Here is a 23,321-nt window from a genome sequence, read left to right as displayed (position 1 = left end):
CCAATATAAAGCTCAAGAATATTTTTTAGAACTACTAAAATACAAAAGAAGGAGGAGGAAAAGGGAGGTGGAAGGCAACAAGGTCGACTTCACAACATCTGACATCCAGTCAACGATAACAGGCTGGCAAAAAAATCCTGTTTCACCCTTTTTGAGAGGTGTTGTTATGGGTTCAATTGTCTCCCAAAAAGATATGTTGAAGTCCCAACCCCCAGAGATGAGAATCATAAATCAAAGTTGGTCATTAATTAGCTGTGTATCTTGAGTAAGTCACGCTCTTTTTCACGCCTCAGATAAGAACTGCAAATATTTCTCTGTGTGCTCTTGTGCATTTTCCCCATGCAGAGTTCTCAGAGGGGTCTATGAACCCCAGAAGTTGAGAACCTCTGCAGTAGATGATCTTTAATGTTTATTCCTTCAACAAATATTTATTGAGGGCCTACTGTGTGCTTTAGGGATCCAATGATGACCAAAACAGAGACAAGATCCCTAAGATCTCATGGAGATTATATTATATACCCATGGAGGGAAACATGCAACCAACATGGAGACAAACACTTCCATAGAATGGTAAGTTGTATGAAGGAGATAAAGCAGGTGAAATGTGACTGGGAGGAGGCATGACCCGTTGGGTGTTCAGGAACAGTTTTTTTTTAGAGCTGTTGTTACAGGTTGAATTTTGTCCCACAGAAAGATATGTTGAAGTTCTAATACTCACTCCCTCAGAATCTGACCTTATTTGGAACTAGGTTTTTGCAGATGTAATTAGTTAAACTGAGATGAGTTCATGTTGGAGTAGGGTGGGCCCTTAATCCAAGGAGACTGGTGTCCTTATAAGAGGAGAGGACACACAGAGACAAGCACGTAGGGAAAGAGGCCATGTAAAACAGAGGCAGAAATTGGAGGGGTGAAGCTGCAAGCCAAAGAATGCTGAGGGTTGACCACCACCACCATAAGCTATGAAGAAGCAAGAGAAGATTCTACTCAGAGTCTCAGAGGGAGTATGATCTTGCTGACTCCTTGATTTCTCACTTCTAGCCTCCAGAACTGTGAGAGAATACATTTCTGTTGTTCAAGCCACCCAGTTTGTGGTACTTAACCCAGTTTGTAATTTGGGCAGCCCTAGGAAACTAATACAGGTGTCATTTGAACTAAGGCTAGAATGATGAGAAAAAGGCAACCATATGAAGATTTAGAGGGAAGAATATTCCATGCAAGGGTAGGAAGAAAAAACCAACAAAAACCGTGGCTGGAGAGTACTTATCGAGAGGGATGAGATAGGAGATGTGACTCGAAAACTAGGCAGGGATAGATCTTGCAGGACCACGCCCGGGAGGTGACGGAATTTGGATTCAATTAGCATTGAGGTGGTTATGTCATTTGAGCGACAGAAACAGCTGTCAAGAGAGTCACCTAGAGTCTTAGAGGGCAGGATCTAGGATGTATTGGTTGAAGTAAATAATGACAATGTGAGATGACAGGGCCCTCTCTCCAGGCCGTCGTTGGCTTTGGCTCAGTTAAGGCAATGCTCCCTCCCCGCAATCTCCCTTCTACCTCCGGATCCCAGACACCCCCAATACACACAATTTAAGTAAAATAAGCTCTACAAATGCGGTTTGCGGACAAGTTCCCCACCCAAACTAGGCGAGAGAGATTCTGGAGGCGCAGAAGCATTCCCAAGGTGGGGGCAGCCGTAGACCCTACCAAGTTCTGCAAAGCTACAGCAACCCCCCGGCAGGCCCCCGACGCGCGGGGGCGGAGCCGGGGCGGAGCGTACGCATGCGCAGGGCCTGACTCCCGGCGAGGGGTGGGGCGGGCACCAGGGCCGGGGCTGTGACGTCAGGTGCGCGCGTGGCTCCCGCTGCGCAGGAACAGCTGGTGCCTCGGAAGGCGGCCGGCGAGCGGACAGGCGTGGGGTGCTGGTGGCCGGCCGCGCCACGCTGCAGGAGCAACCGCCTCCGCCTCGCACCACTGCACCATGGCCGGCCAGCTGGAGCGTTGCGAGCGCGAGTGGCACGAGCTGGAGGGAGAATTTCAGGAACTGCAGGTAGGACCGGGCCACCTAGTCCTGAAACTCTGCTACCTGATGTGCAGGGTATTCCGCTTCCTGCTTGCCCAGCCCGGGCGGTGGGAACCATTAGGGCCCAGAGGTTGCCCCTGGCTAGGCCCTGGGGGCTGGTGGTCCGCGTGAGCCAGCCCCCTCCCATCTCCCAGTATTTCAGTTCTTCATCCCCTTTGGGCGCCGAGTCGAAGCTCCCCATTTCCCCCGCCCTCGCGCCGGCTCTTTGCTCCGCGCACCTCCTTCGCTGCAGAAAGTTGGTCTATGGCCTCTGAGGGGAAGTTCCAGGCGTGTCCATGTGGGGGAGGCCGGAGGGGACAGGTATGTTTGGGGACTCAAAGAGAAAGCCCAGCGCCCACCTCCTCAGGGGTCTCCCCTGACCCCACCGCCGCCCTCCAGCTTTCGGCAGCTCCACTCGTCCTTTACTCTGGCGGGCCAGCCCTCTCCTCTGCAGCTCCATTTTGAGAGGTGTGCTTGGGAGCCATTCACCTTGAACCTGTAGACTTTGCTTAGGGGTTAGAGACCCCTATTCTCAGTCTTTGGGGCTCCTGTGTCTGTGCCCGCCTCTCCGACGCTGCTGCAGGCCGAGTTTGGCGTTGTGGATGACATCTGTCACTTGTGACAGCTGGGCTGCCTCCCTTAGTGATAGAGGCTGCTCCCAGCCCTCACCCATTTGGCCCAGAGCCTTACACTGGGTGGGGTGAGGGCGGGTGTAAGAGGCCCCTTGAGAGAATGGCATTGCCGCTGCGCGGGCCTGGCAGGAGAAGTTGTTTCCGATAGGAGGTTCGCAGAGGCCTCAGCTATCTACCTTGGTGACTAAAGACGCCTCAGGAAACCTTAGGGTTGGCCAAGAGGGATGCCTGGACCATTTTTGGAGATGAGGCTGTTCCCTCCGCAGCTACCGGATTGTGTCTCTTTTCTCCAGAGTTGGGCTCTGTTTGCCTTAAATCACATGGAACACCCCAGCCCGCTCCTTCCTGTCCTCAGCTGGAGCAGTGACATTTTCTCTGTCCATGTAGCTCTTGTCTGCAGTTTGCTTGGCCTCTTACTGTGTCCAGAGGAGGGGAGGGGAGATTGGCAAGGGTGTCTGTGATGGGTCTTTCTAGATATGATGTCGTAGGTCCAGGTGAATAGAGAGAGGGTTGCTGGAGAGACTGAGCAGGAAGGCAGGTGCTTTTTCAGGCATGAGCACAGAGTAAGGTACCAGAACCAGAAGGGTACTTTTTCTTGGCCTGTCCAGCATGTGTGGGTTCGTGCCCTTTCCTTCAGGCCCAGGGCTTAAGGCCCACTCAGTTCCCAGGGGACCCTTCAGGCTCCACTGCCATCGAGAAGACTCAGCTACTTCTTAACGCTTTGTCCTGCTAGGCTCTCAGGTCATGTGCAGCTGTGGAGCCATGGAGGGTATTAGGGTGGGAAGTGCTTCAGAGCTATGCAATTAATGCACTTAACACCAATTAGATAAAGGAGACTTTTGACTTGTTGTTATGTTCTTACTTGGTGTCTCTGGGACTCAGGTGTGTGAGGGACAGAGAGGAATTGGGAATTAACCCTGGATTTTGTCCCCTGGTGCACAGCAAGGGCTGTAGAAGGACTGACCAGGTGGAAACCGTGATGTCCCCTGCTCACGTCTTCGGCAGTGGGGGAACTGGACTGGACTAGGTCTGACTTCTCACCCTTCCCCCCAACCCCCATAATAAATGTAAGAGCTCTGAACTCCTGAGATGAAAGTCTCTGGAAATACGCATATAATAAGTAGGGTATATATTGTCATTATGTTTGTGTTGGGTGGACTTTCAGATATGAGACATTTGTTGGGGAACAGGGAGGTCACAACAGGTAGGCAGGTGGGCAAGGTTAACAATAGGAAGGCTCTTTTTTTTTTCACCAGAAAATCCCGGCTTGTCTTAATTTGCCTATATCTGCCTCAGAATCTGGGATTTGTGGGTTTCATGTTCATATCTCTCTGATTCTGTCTTTCTTGGGATGATGTATAATATCTTTGTGTTTTACCTCTTCTTCCCTTTTTCCAGTGAAGGGAGGAAAGAGGAAATCTAATTTCAGATCCTAGAGGATTTGAAAGGTCTTTGGAATTCCTCCCCATCCCTAAAAAAGTCATAATCTCTGGGACTTTCTAGAGGAAAGGATCTGTTTTCTTTTGCCTGTGATTTGCATCTGCCAGGGCCTCTCTGGACTCGGGGGCAAGGTCGAGTCACCGTGAGGACTTTGGTTTTGCCTGGTTGTGGTTTCGGCCATGCCGGTGAATTGAGCATTAGTCTGAGACCAGTGCGTGTTTGGCCCTGTGGCCTGTGGTGTGACCACAGAAGGTCACTTACAGATGTGGTGGCAGGTGATTTAATGTGCATTTCCTGTCTTGCATCTCTGGAAACCTCGTCCCTCTCCACCCAGGAAGGAGGTGGCCCGAAGAAGCCTCTCCCTAACCCTGACCTCACAGAAATGCAGGGTAGGCCATTGTAAGGTTTTTGGCTTTTGTTACCAATGAAACGGGCATCCCTCTGGCTGCTGTGTATAGAATAGACATGAGGCGGACAGGGTGGAAGTAGGAAGATAAGTATTATTTTATTAAAACCCTTGAAAAAAAAAAAACCCTGTGAAATAGATCCTGTTATACCCATCTTGCAGAGTGAAAAATGTACCCCAAATCACACGGCTTATGAGTACTGGATTCAGGATTCAAACCCAGGCATTGAACATCAGAGTCTATACTCTTTTTTTTTTTAATTTTTATTAGAGTACAGCTGATTTACAGTGTTGTGTTAGTTTCAGATGTACAGCAAAGTGAATCAGTTATACATATACGTATATCCACTCTTTTTTTTTTTTTTTTAGATTCCTCTCCCATATAGGCTGTTACAGAGTATTGAGTAGAGTTCCCTGTGCTATACAGCAGGTTCTTATTAGTTATCTGTTTTATATATAGTAGTGTGTATATGTCAGTCCCAATCTCCCAACTTACCCCTCCCCCCACATCCCCTGGTAACCATAAGTTTGTTTTCTATATCCATGACAGGGCCTGTATACTCTTAACTACTACCCAAGGCAGGTCTGTGCCCCGGGTACTCTTTTGTTTCTCTCCCATCTTGCATTGCCTTCTGGGCCTCTTTCCCTAGAAGTGGGTTCTGTGGAAAGAACTCCAGACAGGGAGTCAGGATTCCTAGGTTCAGGCCTGAACTCTGCCACTGCCTGGCATCTGACCTTTAGCAAGCCGCCTCTCTGAGCTTTTCTTTATCTAGAAAACAAAGGCTGACAATAATAGCAGCAACGATAAGAGCTGACTGTATGATACATGGATTATTCCATTTAATCTAAACGACAGCCTGGCTTTACAGATGAGAGTGAGGCTAAGAGATGTTAAGCAACTTGAAACTCGAGGAGCCAGAATTTGAACCCAGGCCTGCTGTATCCATCAGATACTTTTTGGGTTCCTAACACAGTGGGCTCCAACAGTATCCTGAGACCCTTGGCTCTCGAAGGAAGCTTTTGGACTTGTGGGGACTCATTTCATTTGTACGGTGCTTTAACATGATGCGTTAGTAAGGATTCTTAGTGGTAAGTGGCAGAAACCCAGTTGAACCAGCTTTAAGCCAAAAAACAAAAATGTTTTATTGGCTCATGTAGTGGGAAGTCCAGTGGGAAATGGCTTCAGGCAAGGCTGGATCCAGGTGCTTCAGTGATGTCTGTGTGTGTGAGTGTGCGTATGTTTCCTCTATGTCAACTTCATTCTCAACAGTCTCTCCCATGTTGTGGCAAAGATGAGCATTGGCAGCCTCAGGCTGATATCTACCAGTTCAGCAAACCTCAGAAACAGAGCATCTTCTCTCCTGTAATTCTGGCAGGAGTCCCAGGGCTAACTCTCATTGGCCCGTCTTGGGTCATGTGATTATCCCTTACTTAACCAGACCCTGTGGCACTAATTGGCTGGGTCTTGGTTAACATGTCTCCCCTGGAGCCCAGGACTGGAATAAGTGCTGTTCAAACCACGTGAAATAAGAGTGGTGGAGGGGTGGTCCCATGAAGGAAAATCAAAATACTGGTAGTAAAAAAAAAAAAAAAACAGAGAAGGATGCTGGACAGGTATCTTTTTAGGAGTAATAGAAACAGTCTATATCTGTGCCTCACAAACTGTGTTAAGGCACCTCCAAGGAGCTGCAGCAAGCTCACAGGGGGACTATGGGATAATTTAAATTTTCAAGGGAAACACAATATCTGTCATTAAAAAGAATGTTTCACACATCTTTTTTTTTTTTTTTCGGTATGCGGGCCTCTCACCTGTTGTGGCCTCTCCCGTTGTGGAGCGCAGGCTCAGTGGCCATGGCTTATGGGCCTAGCCGCTCCGCGGCACGTGGGATCTTCCCGGACCAGGGCACGAACCCGTGTCCCCTGCATCGGCAGGCGGACTCTCAACCACTGCACCACCAGGGAAGCCCCACACATCTTTTTAATGATGTCATATCTTTGTGAAGTTGGGTTTTGGGGGCTGATTAAAATCAAATACTATGTGAAAATCAATTTAGAACAAGAAATGAGGATGACAGTGTCCAATCTATTCCCAAGGTTTGAGATTTTGTGCAGAGCCCGACAGGCACACACATCCGTAAATAATTTTGGTTACTTCTGAATGAAATAAAAATACTTTTGTCAATTTCTGTGTATTCTTTTTTCCCCAAGAGGCTACTAAGTTGGTAGGACATAAATACTTTTCAATTATTTGGCTTAAGGACTCTGTGAAAAGTTTACTGAGACGCTAAGGGTGTGGTGAACCAACAAAGTTTGGGAACCTTTGTTTTATGTCCTGATTGTGGTGGTGGTTACACAACTATATGTATTTGCCAAAATTCGTTATGTATACCTGAAAATTGGTGAATTCGTATGTAAATTCTACCTGTAAAGCTGATTTTCAAAAACCAGTACATGCCTGTTAACATATAGCTCATCCCCTAGCTCTTCCACAACTGAGGAAACTTAAGAAGTGGCAGAGTCTGGACATGAAGGCAGTCTGACTCTCAAGCCTAATCACTTAACCATTATGTTATTCTGTCTTCCAAATGCCTGACATGCATGCTGATGCCCTCACTTACTGCTCCTATAACAGACATTACTAATCGATCCTGGCGCATGACTCAGAATCTTTCCCAGTATAGAATTGATACAGTTTAGGTGAAGTCAACTTGCTATCTTTGGTAGTGTTTCCATGGCATACTGAGTCTTAGTTCAGTATATTCAGCATTCAGAAATCTTTATTTGATGTTGATTCCTTGGAAGGAGAACTATATAAATGCAGTCTCTTGAAAACTTAGCACCAGCCACACCTGTAAGTGACCACATTTTAGTGGTGGCCATGGCTCTGTTGCAGTCTGCTGGGTTGCCCACCAACTTGCAATGTTCCTAGACCAGGGCCCTGTCTGAAAATGGCATATGATTCCATTGCTGGCAATTCTTTCTTTCTTTCTTTTTTTAAAATTTTTGGCCGCACCACGTGGCTTGCAGTTTCTTAGTTCCCCGACCAGGGATAGAACCCTTGCCCCCTGCAGAGTTCGGACTCCTAAGTGTGGACTCCTAACCACTGGACCACCAGGGAATTCTTGATTGCCGGCAGTTCTTGCAATAAACGTTTACTCAAGAGTTGTGACTCAGCCAAGCTGTGTTGAAAGGGCATCTCTAGATGTTTCACAGCTGTGCTGGCACCTGGACTCATTAACCTCATCTTCCCAGTGGGGCAGAGTTTGGGGCCTCAGAGGACAGGAGAGGCGGCAGATCTCCAAATCTTCCAGCAGAAATTCAATTGTTTGTGTCTCCCATACATGGTATAAAAGGATGGTAATCAGACATGTAGGAAAGGAGCTATGGGTATCTCAGCTTACAGAGCCAATGTTAGTGTCTGTCTCTCTCTGATCTATTCTACATTTTTATAAATAATACATATCCACATAGTTAAAAACTCAAATAGGAGATATGTATAAGAATTCTGTAACAGCTGAAAACTGGAAACCTAACTGTCCATCAGAATGGATAATTCCACTGAACATCCATAGAGTGTGGTATGAAGATCAGATGAATAAACTAGAGCTATATGTATCAACATGGATAAATATTTTAAAAAGAAAAGCAACATTGGGAGGAGATATGGGGATATATGTATATGTATAGCTGACTCACTTTGTTATAAAGCAGAAACTAACACAACCTTGTAAAGCAATTATACTCCAATAAAGATGTTAAAAAAAAACCCACCAAAACCTCAAAAAAAAAAAAAAAACAACCCAGCAACATTGTGTGAAAAGTTGCCAAGGGGTATGTATAGTATGACATGTATAATAAAGTTAAAAGCATTCAAAACAGCACTATGTTTTGCTTACTGATACATGTCTATGTAGTACAAATATAAAGACTTGCAAGGGAGTGATATGGGCCAGATTCAGTATAGTGGAGATTTGGGCAGGGCCCTGGCAGGAAGCACATGACTCTTCCAAATGGGTGTCACTGAAAAAAGTCTAAGGAAGGGACTATTTACAGAGGTGTGGCAGTTTAAAGACGAGGTCCCTGGAGCTGGAACCAGTCCTCATCCTAAGGGGCAGAGGGAAGGGGCCGTCACCAGAGCTTGTTGCAGGGAAAGGGGAGCTGCAGGACAGGAGCTGCAGTGGTCAAAAGCTGTAGCAAAGCAGGGAGGAGGCAGGAGGAACCAATACCCCAGCCTCTCTCTCCTCCCGCTCTCCAGTCTTCTGTCCTGGCATCCCATTGGCTAGGTAGGAGGCAGGGCAAGGGAGCCTGGGAGATGCAGTCCCAGGGCACAGAGAAAGACAGAATTGATCTGGGGTGGGCGTGGGGGTGGACATAACCAGCATAGAGGTTCCCCTCATTGGGGGCAGCAGATGGGAATACCACGTAGAAAGAGTACATAGGGCCTCTCAACTCTTTGGGCCCTATTATTTCTTAAACTGAGGGTGAGAATATGGGTATTAATGTTATATTTGTTTTTTATTATATGATTTTCTGTCTTTTTCAATATGTCTGAAATATTTCATAATAAAATGAGCAGGAGACCAAAAAGTAACCTAACAGTACCAAAAGGTTTATTAAAAAAAATAGGCTCAGGCTTCCCTGGTGGCACAGTGGTTAAGAATCTGCCTGCCAATGCAGGGGACATGGGTTCAAGCCCTGGTCCGGGAAGATCCCACATGCTGCAGAACAACTAAGCCCATGCGCCACAACTACTGAGGCTGCGTTCTAGAGCCCACGAGCCACAACTACTGAGCCCACGTGCCACAACTACTGAAGCCCGCACGCCTAGAGCCCGTGCTCTGCAACAAGAGAAGCCACCGCCTGCGCACTGCAACGAAGAGTAGCCGCTGCTAGCTGCAACTAGAGAAAGCCCATGCACGGCAACAAAGACCCAATGCAGCCAAAAATAAATAAATAAATAAATTTATTTAAAAAATAGTCTCAGTCATTTATGTGGTTATGACCATGCAAATATCATTTACTGAAGAATTGAGTAGTGTATGATGCTTGCGTTTTCTCTCAGAGAAAGAGAAATATTTATTTATTTATTTATTTATTTTTGGCTACTTTGGTTCTTCGTTGCTGTACGTGGCTTTCTCTAGTTGCGGAGAGCGGGGGCCACTCTCCGTTGCAGTACACGGGCCTCTCACTGCGGTGACTTCTCCTGTGGAGCACGGGCTCTAGGCGCACAGGCTCAGTAGTTGTGGCTCGCGGGATCTAGAGCACAGGCTTAGTAGTTGTGGTGCACAGGTTTAGTTGCCCTGTGGCATGTGGGATCTTCCCGGACCAGGACTTGAACCCACGTCCCCTGCACCGGCAGGCGGACTCCCAACCACTGCGCCACCAGGGAAGCCCGAGAAATTTTTCTTTTTAATTAATTTTTTTTAATTAATTTATTTTTGGCTGCATTGGTTCTTTGTTGCTGTGTGCAGGCTTTCTCTAGTTGCAGCGAGCGGGAGCTACTCTTTATTGTGGTGCATGGACTTCCCTTTGTTGCAGAGCAGGGCCTCTAGGTGTGTGGACTTACGTAGTTGTGGCACGTGGGCTCAGTAGTTGTGGCTCGAGGGCTCTAGAGCGCAGGCTTAGTAGTTGTGGCGCACGGGCTTAGTTGCTCTGCAGCACGTGGCATCTTCCCAGGCCAGGGCTCAAAACCATGTCCCCTGCATTGGCAGGAAGATTCTTAACCACTGCGCCACCAGGGAAGTCCAGCATTTGATTCTTTGCTGACAATATTTACCTTATAACTATACTCTTTCCTCCTGCCTCCAAAGCTCCATCTTTAGATATTTTATCAAGTGCGTCTCTTTTTTTTAAAATAGATCTTTATTAGAGTATAATTGCTTCACAATACTGTGTTAGCTTCTGTTGTACGACAAAGTGAATCAGCCATATGCATACATATATCCCCATATCCCCTCCTTCTTGAACCTCCCTCCCATCCTCCCTATTCCACCCCTCTAGGTCATCGCAAAGCACTGAGCTGATCTCCCTGTGCTATGCGGCTGCTTCCCACTAGCTATCTGTTTTGCATTTGGTAGTGTATATATGTCCATGCTACTCTCTCACTTCGTCCCAGCTTACCCATCCCCCTCCCTGTGTCCTCAAGTCCATTCTCTATATCTGCGTTTTTATTCCTGTCCTGCCTCTAGTTTCTTCAGAACCTTTTTTTTTTTTTAGATTCCATATATATGTGTTAGCATATGGTATTTGTTTTTCTCTTTCTGACTTCACTCTGTATGACAGACTTTATATCCATCCACCTCACTACAAATAACTCAATTTTGTTTCTTTTTATGGCTAGTAATATTCCGTTGTATATATGTGCCACATCTTCTTTATCCATTCATCTGTCGATGGACACTTAGGTTGCTTCCATGTCCTGCCTATTGTAAATAGAGCTTCAGTGAACATTGTGGCACATGACTCTTTTTTTTTTTTTTTTTTGCGGTACATGGACCTCTCACTGTTGTGGGCGGTACATGGGCCTCTCCCGTTGCGGAGCACAGGCTCCGGACGCGCAGGCTCAGCGGCCATGGCTCACGGGCCCAGCCGCTCCGTGGCATGTGGGATCTTCCCGGACCGGGGCACAAAGCCGTGTCCCCTGCATCAGCGCACATGACTCTTTTTGAATTATGGTTTTCTCAGGGTATATGCCCAATAATGGGATTGCTGGGTCATATGATAGTTCTATTTTTAGTTTTTTAAGAGAAATGCAAATCAAAACTACAGTGAGGTATCACCTCACGCCGGTCAGAATGGCCATTATCAAAAAATCTAGAAACAATAAATGCTGGAGAGGGTGTGCTGGAAAGGGAACCCTCCTGCACTGTTGGTGGGAAGGTAAATTGATACAGCCACTACGGAGAACAGTATGGAGGTTCCTTAAGTGTGTCTGTTTTCTTTGCTTGGTCTTGAACTAGATAGTTGGGGGGTTGGGACTTGCTTCGGGCAGCAGAGTAGAGTCCTTTCTTCCATAGCTGCTTGTCTGCTTTGGTGTCCCCAGCACTCTGGGTTATTTTTGGAGGTAGCAACTTGAAGTGGGAGTCAATCATGTTTAATAAGCTGGTCCTCCTTGCACTGTGTGCAGAGACCCAACTCCCAGTTTTCAGTGAGTGTCTCCCTTGCTCCAATACACTGCTGCCTAGTTTAGAAATAAAAATAGTGGTTTGGCATTCTGGCATTTTCTTTGAAAGTTAAACATATACTTACCATATGACCCAACAATTCCATTCCTAGGTATCTATCCAAGAGAAAGGAAAATAGGTATCTACACAAAGACTTGTACATGAATGTTCATGGCAGCATTATTCATAGTACCCAAAAAGTGGAAATAACCCAAATGTCTAACAGCTGGTAGATGAATGAACAAAATGTGATATAAGTGCTGAGTAGTAATAAAAATTGATACATACTACAACATAAATACACGTCAAAAACAGTATGCTACGTGAAAGAAGCCAGACGCAAAGCCACATATTGTATGATTCCATTTATATGAAGTATCCAGAAAAGACATCTATAGGGACAGAAGGTGGATTAGTGGTTGCCAGGAGCTGGGAGGAGGGAAGAGTGGGGAGCGAGTGCTCATAGACACTGGAGATCTTACTGGATAATGGAATGTTTTAAAACTGGATGTGGTGATAGTTGCATAACTTGATAAATGTATAAAAATCACTGAATTGTACACTTAAAATGAGAATGTTATGACATGTAAATTATACTTCAATAAAGTTGTTAAAAAATGATGGTTTAGGGGCTTCCCTGGTGGTGCAGTGGTTGGGAGTCCGCCTGCCGATGCAGGGGACACGGGTTCGTGCCCCGGTCCGGGAAGATCCCACATGCCACGGAGCGGCTGGGCCCGTGAGCCATGGCCGCTGAGCCTGCGCGTCCGGAGCCTGTGCTCCGCAACGGGAGAGGCCACAACAGTGAGAGGCCCGCGTACCGCAAAAAATAAAAATAAAAATAAATGACAGTGACCAGGGCAAGAGCTTGGTAATAAAGAGTCCAAGATTTATGGCTTCTCTTCTTACCTGGTGTGGTTAACTTTGCCCAGATGGAAAGCTCTGTTCTTTGGCATGTTAATCTAGATTCTGACACTTGCCTCTTAAAAAGCCAAACAGAATAAAATGGCATTTGTTTGCTTACATTAATAGGGAAGTCAAAGGTGTACCGCCTTCAGATATAAGCCGATCCAGGGGCTTAAATGAAACCGTCAGGGCTCAGCCTTTGTTTGCCTCTCCATCCTGTTTTCCTCTCAGTTGGGTTCATTCCCAGGCAAGGCAGCCCCATTAGCTCTGCTAAGGTAGCAGGGGTAGCTCCTGCTACCTTGAGAACTAGGGGAAAAAGAGGTTTGTTTTTTTTTCCAACAGTTCTGATAAAACCCCACCACTGAGGTTCATTGGTTTTGAATGCTCGTCCCTGAGTCAGCCAGCCTGGTCAGGAGGCTGATATTCTGATTGGCCAGGCCTGGGTCATTTGCCCTGGAACCTGGGGTAAACCTGCTCCTAGCCAGATCTCATGGACTGAGTGTTGGGGAGGGATGGATCTCCAAAGAAACCATAGGGACATTAACCAGAAAGGGAACAGCTGCTGAGCTGGCAAAAACAACAGAAAGCTTCCATCTGGCGACTAGTTGCATTCAAGGACACAGGGCTGGCTGGATGAAAGGCAGGATTGGATTGCCTCAGTGTGGCTCATCCTCCTGTTCCTGGAAAAAAACATCTCAAAGCACAAGTCCAACTGAGGGTCTGTGGGGACTTCCCTGGTGGCGCAGCGGTTAAGAATCCACCTGCCAATACAGGGGACATGGGTTCCAGCCCTGTTCCGGGAAGATCCCACATGCCGCGGAGCAACTAAGCCCGTGCGCCACGACTAGTGAGCCTGCGCTCTAGAGCCTGCAAGCCACAACTGCGGAGCCCAAGTGCCACAAGTACTGAAGCCCGCGTGCCTAGAGCCCGTGCTGCACAATGAGAAGCCCGCACACCGCAGCGAAGAGTAGCCTCCGCTCGCCACAACTAGAGGAAGTCTGCGCGCAGCAATGAAGACCCAACGCAGCCAAAAAAAAAAAAAAAGAGACAGCTGTTGTAAAATGGTACAGCCTCTCTGGAAAACGGTATGGCAGTTCCTTGAAAAAGTTAAACGTGGATTACCTTATGATCCAGAAATTCTACTTCTGATTATATACTCAAAAGAATTAAAAGGAGGGACTCGAACAAATATTTATCCACCCATGTTCATAGTAACATTATTCACAATATCCAAAAGATGGAAGCAACCCAGGTGTTCATCAACAGATGAGTGGATAAAATGTGGTATATACATACTGCAGGATATTGTTCAGTCTTAAAAAGGAAGGAAATTCTGCTACATGCTGCAATTTGGATGGACCTTGGAGCCATGATGATATGTCTAAATAAGTCAGGCACAAAAAGTATAAATACTGTATGATTCAACTTATACCTAGAGGAGTCAAATTCATAGAACTAGAAAGTAGAGTGGTGGTTGCCAGGGGCTGGGCGGGGAACAGGAAATTGAATTATTGTGTGACAGGTTTGGAGTTTCAGTTGCAATGATGAAAAAGTTCTGGAGATGGATGGTGGTAATGGTTACTCAGTGATGTGAGCATATTAGATGCCACTGAGTTGTACACATAAAATGGTTAAGATGGTAAATTTTATGTGTATTTTGTTACAAGTAGAAAATTTTTTTAAATTTAATGATTAACATGGTAAATTTTATGTTATATATTTTTGCCACAGTTGAAAAAAGACTGAGAGACAGCAGGTCTGGAAAAAATTTAGAATCCAAGAAATGAGTTGATAATCTTTCCTGCTGCTTGTGGGACTGGCATGAGGTAGAATCAGCAGAGACTGGGCGTGGGCAAGGAGTGCCCTGGGAATGGAGAGCATGTCACACTAAGGGCCTTGTTTCCAGCCCCCCAGACCCCACGTTGTCCTCAAGACTGGCAAATCCTGAGCCTGGAGCCGAGGGCAGGGTGGACTGGACGTGTGGTCTCCAGTATCAGATCTCCCTTGGGAAGTGGTTCTAGCCAATGGCAGAGAGAGAGACGGAGAACTCTTAAGGATCAGGAATGATTGTATGTGCCAAGGGACAAAATTATGGGAAGGGCCATGGACTTCCTATCCCTACTCAGTCTGATGCCTTAGGATTGGGCAGAAAATATCACCAGTGAAGCATCGGAAAAGTGCCCATAAGAAAGTCAGTGGGGGGAATTCCCTGGCAGTGCAGTGGTTGGGACTCTGTGCTCTCACTGCAGAGGGCACAGGTTCGGTCCCTGGTCAGGGAACTAGGATCCCGTGGGCCGTGCAGGGTGGCCAAAAAAAAAAAAGTCAGTGGGGATAGCAGTGAGTGTTGCTTGGTGAGGTGTGGAGGACAGCTGTCATATGCTGTGGGTGGGAGTGTAAATTGTCACAGTCACTTTGCAGGCAATTTGCCAAGATCTGTTAAAACTAAAATCAAGCCGGTACCCTGTGACCCAGCAATTCCACTTCTCTTCCCCAGAGACACTTGCACATTTCCCCAGAGAGACAGTGCAAGGATATTATTCAGTGCTGCATTGTCGGTTATAGTCAGAGACTGGAAACAACCTAAACACCCAGTGATAGGAAAATGGCTAAATAAACTGTTGTATGTCCACTGCATGAAGTACTGCACAGGTCTAAAAAAAATGAAATACATCTATATATTCTTATGTGGGTAGATCTATAAGACATATTGTTGAGTGAGAAAAGAAAGTTGTGAAATCATATCTATATTCTGATACTGTTAATGTATTTTACAAAATCAGAAGTATGTGCTTTAGGGTATAAGCTATGCTGCTGTAGCAAAGAGGTATCCTAATAAAAGGGTTTAAATGAGGTAGCTTCTTTCTTTCTCGCATAACAGTTCAGAGTGGGATGTGGTCCAGGGTGAGTGGTGTTCCAGTTATCTGTTGCTGCATAAAGCAACAGTTATTGCATTTTGCTCACAGAGTCTGTGGGTCAGGAGTTTAGGCAGGGCATGGTGGGGATGGCTAGACGGTGCTCCATGAGGTCAGCGGCCTTAGCTGGGAAGACGTGAATGGCTGGGAGTAACTCACATGCCTGGGGCTGGAATCATCTGGAGATTTCTTGACCCTCATGTCTGGGACCTGAGCTGGAATAACAAGGTTTGTCTTAGTTGGGGCTATTGATCAGGCTGCCTCCATGTGACTTCTCTATGTGGTTAGGGTTTCCATGCAGCATGGTGGCCCCAGGGTAGTTGAACATTTTGTTCCAAGAGCTTGTGTTCCAGCAAATAAGGCAGAAGCTACGTGGCCTTCCGTGACTTTTTCTCAGAAATTGTATAGTGTCACTTCTGCCATTTAAAAAAAATTGAGGTATAGTTGACTTAACAGTACTATATGTTTCAGGTGTACAATATAGTGGTTCACAACTTTCTTTAAAATAAATTTATTTATTTATTTATTTGGTTACGTTGGGTCTTCATTGCTGTGCACAGGCTTTCTCTAGTTGCGGTGAGCGGTGGGTACTATTTGTTGTGGTGCGTGGGCTTCTCATTGCGGTGACTTCTCTTGTGGTGGAGCACGGGCTCCAGGCGCGTGGGCTTCAGTAGTTGTAGCTCACGGGCTCTAGCGCGTAGGCTCAGTAGTTGTGGTGCACAGGCTTAGTTGTTCCGCGGCATGTGGGATCTTCCTGGACCAGGGCTCAAACCTGTGTCCCCTGCATTGGCAGGTGGATTCCTTTTTTTTTTTTAACATCTTTATTGGAGGATAATTGCTTTACATTGTTGTGTTAGTTTCTGCTGTAAAACAACGTGAATCAGTGATATGCATACATATATTCCCATATCCCCTCCCTCTTGCGTCTCCCTCCCACCCTCCTTATCCCACCCCTCTAGGTGGTCACAAAGCACCGAGCTGATCTCCCTGTGCTATGCGGCTGCTTCCCACTAGCTACCTGTTTTACATTTGGTGTGTATATATGTCAATGCCACTCTTTCACTTTGTCCCAGCTTACCCTTCCCCCTCCCCGCGTCCTCAAGTCCATCCTCTACGTCTGTGTCTTTATTCCTGTCCGGCCCCTAGGTTCTTCAGAATCTTTTTTTTTTTTTTAGATTCCATATATATGTGTTAGCGTATGGTATTTGTTTTTCTCTTTCTGACTTACTTCACTCTGTATGTCAGACTCTAGATCCATCCACCTCACTACAAATAACTCAATTTCATTCCTTTTTATGGCTGAGTAATATTCCATTGTATATATATGCCACATCTTCTTTATCCATTCATCTGTTGATGGACACTTAGGTTGCTTCCATGTCCTGGCTATTGTAAATAGAGCTGCAATGAACATTGTGGTACATGACTCTTTTTGAATTATGGTTTTCTCAGGGTATATGCACAGTAGCGGGATTGCTGGGTCATATATGGTAGTTCTATTTTTAGTTTTTTAAGGCACCTCCATACTGTTCTCCACAGTGGCTGTATCAATTTACATTCCCACCAGCAGTGCAAGAGGGTTCCCTTTTCTCCACACCCTCTCCAGCATTTGTTGTTTGTAGATTTTTTGATGATGGCCATTCTGACTGGTGTAAGGTGATACCTCACTGTAGTTTTGATTTGCATTTCTCTAATGATTAGTGATATTGAGCATCCTTTTATGTGTTTTTTGGCAATCTATATGTCTACTTTGGAGAAATGTCTATTTAGGTCTTCTGCCCAATTTTGGATTGGGTTGTTCGTTTTTTTTGATATTGAGCTGCGTGAGCTGCTTGTATATTTTGGAGATTAATCCTTTGTCAGTTGCTTCATTTGCAAATATTTTCTCCCGTTCTGAGGGTTGTCCTTTTGTCTTGTTTATGGTTTCCTTTGTTGTGCAAAAGCTTTTAAGTTTCATTAGGTCCCATTTGTTTATTTTTGTTTTTATTTCCATTTCTCTAGGAGGTGGGTCAAAAAGGATCTTGCTGTGATTTATGTCATAGAGTGTTCTGCCTATGTTTTCCTCTAAGAGTTTTATAGTGTCTGGCCTTACATTTAGGTCTTTAATCTATTTTGAGTTTATTTTTGTGTATGGTGTTAGGGAATGTTCTAATTTCATTCTTTTACATGGAGCTCTCCAGCTTTCCCAGCACCACTTATTGAAGAGGCTGTCTTTTCTCCAGTGTATATTCTTGCCTCCTTTATCAAAGATAAGGTGACCATATGTGCGTGGGTTTATCTCTGGGCTTTCTCTCCTGTTCCATTGATGTATATTTCTGTTTTTGTGGCAGGCGGATTCTTAACCACTGAGCCACCAGGGAAGTGCCTAGTGGTTCACAATTTTTAAAGGTTATATTTCACTTATGCTTATGATAAAATGTTGGCTGTATTCCCTGTGTTGTACAGTATATCCTTTTTTTTTTAACATCTCTATTGGAGTATAATTGCTTTACAATGGTGTGTCAGTTTCTGCTTTATAACAAAGTGAATCACCTATACATATACATATATCCCCATATCTCCTCCCTCTTTCATCTCCCTCCCACCGTCCCTATCCCACCGTCTAGGTGGTCACAAAGCACCAAGCTGATCTCCCTGTGTTATGCGGCTGCTTCCCACTAGCTATCTATTTTACATTTGGTAGTACATATAAGTCCATGCCACTCTCTCACTTCGTCCCAGCTTACCCTTCCCCCTCCCCGTGTCCTCAAGTCCATTCTCTACTAGAATATATGCTTGTAACTTATTTATTTTATGCATAGCAGTTTGTACCTCTTAATCCCCTACTCCTATCATGCCCGTCTCCCCCTTCTCTCTTCCCACTGGTAACCACTAGTGTGTTCTCTGTATCTGTGAGTCTGTTCTTGTTATATTCACTAGTTTTATTTTTTTAAGATTCCACATATAAATGATATCATACCGTGTTTGTCTTTCTCTGTCTCACTTATTTCACTAAGCATAATACCCTCCAAGTCCATCCATGTTGTTGAAAATGGCAAAATTTCATTCTTTGTTATGGCTGAGTAGTATTCCACTGTATATATATATATATATATACCACATCTTTATCCATTTGTCTGTTGACGGACATTTAGGTTGCCTCCATATCTTGGTTATTGTAAATAATGCTGCTGTGCCTATATCTTTTTTAATTAGTATTTTCATTTTCTTCAGATATATACCCAGGAGTGGAATTGCTGGATCATGTGGTAGTTCTATTTTTATTTTTATTTTTTTTTAATTTTTTTTTTATTTTTAGTTTTTTGAGGAACCTCCGTACTGTTTCCACAGTGGCTGCACCAATTTACATTCCCACCAACAGTGCACAGGGGTTCTCTTTTCTCCACATCCTCGCCAACATTTGTTAATTGTGGTCTTTTTTGATGACAGCCATTCTGACAGGTGTGAGATGATATCTCCCTGTGGTTTTGATTTGCATTTATTTGATGATTAGCAGTGTTGAGCATCTTTTCATGTGCCTGTTGGCTATCTGTATGGCTTCTTTGGAAAAATGTCTATTCAGATCTTCTGCCCATTTTTTAATCAGATTGTTTGCTTTTTGGGTAATTTTGACATAGTTTATTGGTCAAATCAGCCATAAGCCTACTTTTAATGGGAGGGAACAGAGAACCCACTTCTCTATGTGAGGAGTGCTAAAGGCTTGGTGGTCTTGTTGTAAAACAGTCACAGGTGGGAAGCCCTGTCACATGAGGTCACCCGGGATCCAGGTTCGTTTGGCTGAGGAGGGTACAGTGGGCTTTGTCATTTGTATTATGTGGCTTCCATCTCTGGTTTCAAGGTAACTGGATCCATTGTTGCCATTTGCCAGCCAGGGAAAGAGAGAGTGGAGGGCAAGCCATTCCTTATAAAAATGTGGTTCAGTTATTCTTGGCAGAAAATGTTGGCTTGACATGTGAAAACTGAATAGCTAGAAATGGCAGGTGTAATGGTTAAAAAAAAAAATGTGGTTCAGAACTTACATCACTTCTGCTTGCAACCCAGTGGCTAACTCTTGGTCATATTGCTACACCTAGCTGCAAGGGAGGCTGGGAAATGTCTGTAGCTGGACAGCCACGTGCCTGGCTATCACTCAGTAGGGTCCTGTTATTAAAAGGATGCAAAGGAGAATAAGTATTAGGGGCAATTAGTTTTTGCAACAGTGTGTATTTTTCATATATATGTATACATAGTTAAGTGTGTGTATATAGAAATAGGTCTATGTGGAATATAGAAATACATAGATACATACAGTCTGGAAGAATACGTAGAAAAAGATCTAGAAGAAACTGGTAACAGTGGTTACTTCTGGAGAAGTGGGAGAAGACAGGATAGGGGTATATTCAAAGCCGACTCTAGCCATAACTGCAGTGTTTTAATTTTTAACGAGGATGATGTCTTCATGTTTACTTGTGAAATTAAATATTAATTTAAACTGAAGGCCTGGTAAGCATCGGGCTGCCGATGTTTCAGTCTTGGTCTTCTCGTGCTGTGGTGGGACCCAACACCAAAGAGTGCCAGGAGGTGGCATGGCCCAGCTGGCATTGCTGGGGACTCTCAGTCCAAAGACCCCACATTCTCAGAGGCTGCTTAGTTGGGGGGTCTCTCTGCCCCCATCCTCCTCGTCCAGTTCTGGAGGGTTTCCTTTGTTACCAGCAGATATTGGTTGAACATTGAGGACTGTTTTGGCACTGAAGCCTCTCTCTGTACAGATTACTTATTAATTACAGGTAGAAAGCTGGTCACTGTACAGTGGAGAAGACAGGTGGACACCACCTCTCCCAAGCAATCAAAGTTAACATCACAGACACCACGTCCCTCGTGATGGGAGACGCAGAGGGCCCAGCGTCACTTTACTGGCATTTCTGTCCCAGGTGCATAACTAAAATTCAATCATGCGGAAATATCAGACAAACCAAGGTGGAGGGACATTCTCCAGAACAACTGGACCGAACTCTTTAAAAATGCCAATGTCACAAAAGACGGAAGTTGAGAAGCTGGTCTAGACTATAGGAGACCAAAGTGATATGAATAGTAATATAGGGCATCAAACTGAATCGGGTCCAGGTCTGGGGGGAAATTGCCTTCAAGAGATAGTTAGCATCCAAATTTGAATTTGAATTTGGTTGGTGTTGGAGGTGATAGTATTGTATTGTATCAAAGTTATATTTTCTGTATTTGATAACTGAATGTATAAGAGAATGTCATGTCCTTAGGAAATATGCACTAAAGTATTTAGGAGTAAAGAAGCCTGTTGTCTGCAACTAACTCCCAAATGGTTTAGAACAGGAGTAGACAAACTCTTTTGGCAAGAAGGTCAAGTAGTGAGGATTCTGGGCTTTGCGGGCCATGTGGTCTCTGTCACACTACTCTTGCTCTGCTACTGTGATGTCACAGACAATATATAAATGAATGGGCAGGACCATGCTCCAGTGAAGTTTATTTATGGATCCCGAAGTTTCAATTTCATGTACTTTTCACGTGTCACGAAGTATTCTTCTTTTGATCTTTTCCAACCAGGCAAAAATTATTTCTAGCTTACTGCCCATACAAAATCAGGGGGCCAGATTTGGCCCGTGGGCTGTAGTTTACTGTCGCCTGATATAGAAAAAGAATACACCCAACACACATAAACGCACACACACATGGGAATAAAGCAAATATGTCATATTGCTAACAGTTGGTGAATCTGGGCGAAAGGTATAGGGGAGTTCTTTGTACTCTTACAATTCTTTTGGAAGTTTGAGATTATTTATTTTATTTTAAATTTTTTGGCCACGTCGTGCGGCTTGTGGAATCTTAGTTCTCTGATCAGGGATCGAACCCAGGCCCCCTGAAGTGGAAGCACCGTATCCTAACCACTGGACTGCCAGGGAATTTCCTGGAAGTTTGAGATTATTTAAAAATTAAAACTTAAATTAAAAAAGAGACACAGTTTTCCTCTCTTGGGGCCCGGGAAGGAGTGAGGAAACTGTGTAAGTCCAGGGGACTGAGCCCTCTCTTCTGGGGGCCGAGGGGGTCTTGCTCACAGCGTTCTTCCATGTGGCTCCGAATTGCTGTCTGTTCACTTCTGGGCCTTCACTTTTTCCTTATTTTCTGGTTTAACCTTCATATCTAGGAACCTGCTTGACAGACATGAGAGTTTAGGCTGTGGCCTCCCTGTCTGACCGTCCTCTTTTTCTCTGTCTCTCTGCTAATACAGTTCTCCACCACCCAAGCAAACAGCCACTTTAAATATGTTCATTGCATTATTGTTTTTAATTTTATGGTCCCCATTCCCCATATTGTTTTCTCCAAATTGTTGGTATTTGTCTTAGATTATCAAACTCTAGAAGAAACTGGTCGTTTCCCTGTATATGGCATTATTTGGGGGGAGGTGTGCTGTGGCAGCAATGTCGAGAAATTACTGTGTTCCATTCTCCCTGCATTGGGGTGAAGTGTCTTGTATTTCCTCTGGCCTTATGGCCCTGAATGGTTATTTCCAGGAATGAGATGTTGAGTGTATTAGAGTGACTGTGCCTGGGGTAGGGAGGGTTGGCTTTAAGGGAAGAGGTGTGTCCTTTTCTTAGTTGACTTAGCAAGAGCTCTCTTCATTGCCAGGATCAAAAACCCAACTCAAACTGGACTAACTGGAAAGAAATTTATTAATTCATGTAACTAAGAGTATCAGGTAGCATTACATTCAGACTCGGTTAGCTCCAGGGGCTGAAATGGTGCTATGAGAATGCTGTCTCTTACCATGTCTCAATTCTGTTTTCCGTTTGGCTTCATTCTTAGGCAGGCTCTCTCCACTCAGCAGCCCCAGGTGTACCTTCTACCAGATTAGCAAACCCAGGAGAAAGAAGGCATCACTAAACCAATACTTCTAGGTAAAAGTCCCAGGGCTGACTCTCATTGGCTCAGTTTGAGTCATGTGTCCACCTCTGAACCAATCAGTTGCCAGGGGATTGGAGGATACTGATTGGTCAGGCCTGGATCACATGACCACTCTTGGCATGGGAACTGTTAGCTCTACTCAAACCATCTGGATTAAAACTTGACAAGAGGTGGCTGACCTCTCAAAGGCATATTTGGTCGCTGTTCCCATCAGGAAGGATGGAACCTGCGCAGGAAAAAACAGTAGTTCCTTATTACAGAAATGCTGTGCTGCCTTCCCCAAATCCAGTCCCAATTTTATAAGCCACATCTTTGATAGGTGTAGTTGTATCATCTTTTTTTCCCTCTCTCTTTTTTAAAAATTAATTTTATTGGAGTATGGTGGCTTTACAATGTGGCATTAGCCTGCACTGCCCAACAAAATGAATCAGCCATACACATACAGATATTCCCTCCCTTTTGGACTTCCCTCCCATTTAGGTTACCACAGTGTAGTAGGTAGAGTTCCCTGTGCTCTACAGTATGTTCCCATCAGTTGTCTATTTTATACGTAGTATCAATAATGTGTAAGTGTCTATCCCAGTCTCCCAGTTCCTCCCACCCCACCCCTTTCTCCCTTGGTATCCATAGTTGTATCATCTTAACTGTGAAACTGTGATTGCTGTAGTCACATCCCCAGACACAAGCAAACTGAAAAATGACCCCATTATGTCCTCCTGCACACACTACCTGGGCTGCTCCGTCCCTTAGGATATTCACAGGATCTACAGGCAGAAGCTGGAGGAGCTGACCGCACTCCAGACTTCGTGCAGCAGCTCCATCAGCAAGCAGAAGACACGACTGAAGGACCTGAAGCGCACGCTCCAGAGGTAGGCTGGCTGCAACTCAAAGGCT

The 23,321-nt window shown here is 45.1% G+C and overlaps 1 protein-coding gene across 3 annotated transcripts in view; it reads left to right on the top strand.

Annotated features, from left to right (window-relative positions):
* The first annotated feature begins 462 nt into the window (after positions 1-462).
* Positions 463-23,321, top strand: part of TMEM120B (transmembrane protein 120B) — a 46,923-nt gene continuing 24,064 nt past the window's right edge. For all 3 annotated transcript variants that reach the window (XM_060027992.1, XM_060027990.1, XM_060027989.1), the window contains exons 1-3: positions 463-570; positions 1,870-2,047; positions 23,178-23,296. In XM_060027992.1, coding sequence (XP_059883975.1) covers positions 500-570; positions 1,870-2,047; positions 23,178-23,296 — 368 coding nt within the window. In that variant the 5' untranslated portion in view covers positions 463-499. The remainder of the gene's footprint in view (positions 571-1,869; positions 2,048-23,177; positions 23,297-23,321) is intronic.

Source organism: Delphinus delphis, chromosome 13 (genome assembly GCF_949987515.2).
Source record: "Delphinus delphis chromosome 13, mDelDel1.2, whole genome shotgun sequence".
NCBI classification, from domain to species: Eukaryota; Metazoa; Chordata; class Mammalia; order Artiodactyla; family Delphinidae; genus Delphinus; species Delphinus delphis.
This window is presented reverse-complemented; position numbering and strand designations above follow the sequence as displayed.